Source organism: Cyprinus carpio, unplaced genomic scaffold, assembly GCF_018340385.1.
Source record: "Cyprinus carpio isolate SPL01 unplaced genomic scaffold, ASM1834038v1 S000006768, whole genome shotgun sequence".
Classification (NCBI taxonomy): Eukaryota; Metazoa; Chordata; class Actinopteri; order Cypriniformes; family Cyprinidae; genus Cyprinus; species Cyprinus carpio.
Window position 1 is genome coordinate 222,159 of NW_024879362.1, and position 3,687 is coordinate 225,845.

At 55.6% G+C, this 3,687-nt stretch overlaps 1 protein-coding gene across 1 annotated transcript; it reads left to right on the forward strand.

Annotated features, from left to right (window-relative positions):
- Positions 1-452: 452 nt before the first annotated feature.
- LOC122144825 lies at positions 453-2,940 on the forward strand. Its single transcript, XM_042756017.1, is given in 6 exon segments — positions 453-634; positions 721-952; positions 1,053-1,282; positions 1,351-1,532; positions 1,701-1,755; positions 1,842-2,940. Coding segments are annotated over 6 exon segments (1,980 nt in total).
- The last annotated feature ends 747 nt before the right edge of the window (positions 2,941-3,687 follow it).

The window sequence follows — 3,687 nt, forward strand, 5'->3', positions numbered from 1 at the left end:
CAGATTGTTACCTCCGAATGAAGCATTGGTCATTGGCGTCTTCACTTAGAGTTGGTCTTGTCCTGTTCTTTCCTGTCCGGTCCGGTCTAGTCGGGGGTGGGTTTGTTGACCACTATCTCTGCCCGAATTTCTCTGTGCTCACCATTTGCACCCCACAGAACCTTACCTGCTATCCAACGCCGCGGCCTCCGCGCTCTGCGAGCTCCAGTCTCCGGTTCTCCCCTGAGCCCAGTCAAGCCTCCGCCTCGCCAGCCTGCTGGTCGTTCCAGCCACAGAGGTCTCCTGAGTTATTTATACTACCCAGCCTACGGGTCTTCCTCTGTTCTCATCTTTTGTACTCCTTGGTTGGATTTACCTGTGGCTTTCCTTTGTTTAATTAAAGACTGTCATTTTGCCCTCGCATTTGAGTCCTCTCTCTTCAATACTCATCACAGAACAATCTGACCACTAAGATGGACTCAGCGAGTGGCAGCCCGTTCCAGACCGCCGTTGAGCACCAGGGCGTCCTCCTTGGGAAGCATGAGGAGGACATCTCCGCTGCCTGCCCGACACGCCGTCGGGACTTTGGCCGCCCAGATGTCCGAGCTGTCCAGCCAGGTCCACAACCTCCGCCTCCAGCCTTCCGCCTCTCATTGTCCTCCCGTTCAGACGGAGCCTCGGATAAATAATCCTCCGGTCTATTCGGGTGAGCCAACACAGTGCCGCGCTTTCCTTACCCAGTGCGAGGTGGTTTTCCCCCTCGCTCCAGCCCGTCACATATGCTAAGGAGAGGGCCAAGGTTGCTTTCGTTCTTTCACTCCTCCACGGGCGGGCTCGCGAGTGGGGAACGGCCAACTGGGAGACTGAGGCGGAGTGCATCTCAAGCTTTGAGCGCTTCAAGGAGGAGATGATCCGGTTCTTCGACCGCTCCGCCTACGGAGAGGAGGCTTTCCCGTCGGCTTTCCACACTTCGGCAGGGGAGGCGATCCGTGCCGGACTTCTCCATCGAGTTCCGGACCCTCGCTACCACTTGCGGGTGGAACCAACCTGCTCTGGCCGCTCGCTTCCTGGAGGGTTTGTCTCCAGAGGTGCGGGACGAGGTCCTCGTCCGTGAGATCCCCGCCCGGCTCGACGACCTTATCGACCTGGCCATCCGTGTGGAGAGACGTTTTGATCAACGCCGTCGTGCTCATCGCCTGGAGGATACTCTCTTCTCGCCGCCTCGTGTCAGCCCCTCCCACTCAGAGCCTGAACCCATGCAGCTGGGTGGTCTGCGTATCTCATCTAAGGAGCGTCAGAGGAGGTTTTCTAACCGCCTCTGTATGTACTGTGCTAGTGCCTCTCACTTTGTGTCCTCATGTCCGGTAAAAGCCAGCGCTCGCCAGTAGGAGGAGGGTTACTGGCGAGCGCTACCACTAAGACCATCCCTTCCGTTTCCCGCACGACACTGCCAGCGCATCTCCAGTGGGCGGGGTCGTCAGCCTCCTGTGCGGCCTTGATCGATTCTGGGGCCGAGGGAAACTTTGTGGATGAAGAGTGGGCGCTCCAACAAGGTATTCCGCTCACACCGCTAAGAGACCCCACCCCTTTATTTGCCCTCGATGGCAGCGCCCTACCTAGGATACAGAAACAGACTATCCCATTAACTCTGACCATTTCTGGTAACCATAAAGAGACAATTTCCTTTTTTTTTATTTTTCAGTCTCCTTTTACTCCTTTAGTACTGGGGCACCCTTGGTTAGAACTTCACAATCCGCACATTGACTGGGCGAAGGGGTCTGTTTTGTCTTGGAAGTTGTCATGTCATGTTAAGTGTTTAGCCTCGGCTGTTCCCCCTGTGTCTTCTGTTTTTTGTGTTGCAGGAGGAGACGGGAGATCTGGCTGGGGTACCGGAGGAGTATCACGATTTGCGGGGGGGTTTTCAGTCGTTCCCGAGCCATGTCTCTTCCGCCCCATCGCCCGTATGACTGCGCTATTGATCTCCGCCCGGGGACCACGCCCCCTCGGGGTAGGCTCTACTCTCTTTCCGCTCCCGAACGGGAGGCTTTAGAGAATTATTTATCTGAGTCCCTCAGCGCCGGCACAATCGTTCCTTCCTCGTCGCCTGCCGGCGCCGGATTCTTTTTTGTCAAGAAGAAAGACGGCTCTTTGCGCCCATGCATAGATTATCGGGGGCTGAACGACATCACTGTTAAGAATCGTTACCCACTGCCGCTGATGTCTTCAGCCTTTGATATCCTGCAGGGGGCAAAGGTCTTTACCAAGCTCGACCTACGTAACGCTTACCATCTCGTACTAATTCGGGAGGGGGACGAGTGGAAGACCGCCTTTAAACACCCCCTCGGCCACTTCGAGTATAGGGTTCTTCCCTTCGGATTGGTTAACGCCCCCGCTGTCTTTCAAGCCCTGATCAATGACGTCCTTCGGGATATGCTCAATTTATTCGTTTTTGTCTATCTCGATGACATTTTGATTTTTTCGCCCTCTCTCCAGATTCACGTGCAGCACGTTCGCCGCGTTCTCCAACGTTTGCTCGAGAATCGACTCTTTGTTAAGGCCGAGAAGTGCTCCTTTCATGCTTCGTCTATAACGTTTCTAGGCTCTGTTATCTCAGCAGAGGGGATCAGTATGGACCCTACCAAGGTTCAGGCCGTGCTCGATTGGCCCGTCCCTGATTCTCGTGTCTCGCTACAGCGCTTTCTCGGTTTTGCTAATTTCTATCGCCGCTTTATACGCAACTTCAGCCAGGTGGCCGCGCCGCTCACCGCCCTCACTTCGGTTAAGTCTCGCTTCGGCTGGTCCGGTTCTGCGCAGGAGGCGTTTTTGACCGGCTAAAGACCCATTTTTACGTCCGCGCCTATCCTCCTCACTCCAGATAGCTCAAGACAGTTTATCGTTGAGGTCGACGCCTCCGAGGTAGGGGTGGGAGCCGTTCTTTTCCCAGCGGTCAGCGTCGGATAATAAGATACACCCTTGCGCGTACTTTTCCCACCGCCTCTCCCCCGCTGAACGTCATTACGATGTCGGGAATCGTGAGCTCCTTGCCATCCGCCTGGCATTGGGTGAATGGCGGCAGTGGTTAGAGGGTTCCACTGTTCCTTTTATAGTTTTGACCGATCATCGCAATTTGGAATACATTCGCTCCGCCAAGAGATTGAATTCGCGTCAGGCTCGTTGGGCCCTTTTCTTTACGCGTTTTGATTTTGTCATTTCATACCGCCCGTGCTCTAAGAACGGTAAGCCGGATGCGTTGTCTCGACTTTTCGATCCCTCGATCGATCCCCGCACCCCCCGAGAGGAAATTATTCCTCCCCCGGTCGGGTGGTGGGGGCTACGGTCTGGGGAATCGAGAAACAGGTTAAGCGCGCACTCTCTCACGTCGCTACTCCCCGTAACTGTCCTAGGGGCAGCCTCTTTGTCCCAGTTCCCACACGATTAGCTGTTCTTCAATGGGCTCATTCCTCTAGACTGGCGGTTCATCCCGGTGTTCGAGGGACTATCGCATTTATCCGCCAGCGTTTCTGGTGGCCCTCCTTAGAACGTGATGCGCGCCGTTTTATCGCCGCCTGCTCTGTTTGTGCCCAGACCAAGGCGGGCAATTCCCCACCTGCTGGCCTCCTCCGGCCGCTACCTGTTCCCTCTCGCCCGTGGTCCCATATAGCTCTCGACTTTATCACCGGTCTCCCGCCCTCGGCCGGTAATACAGTC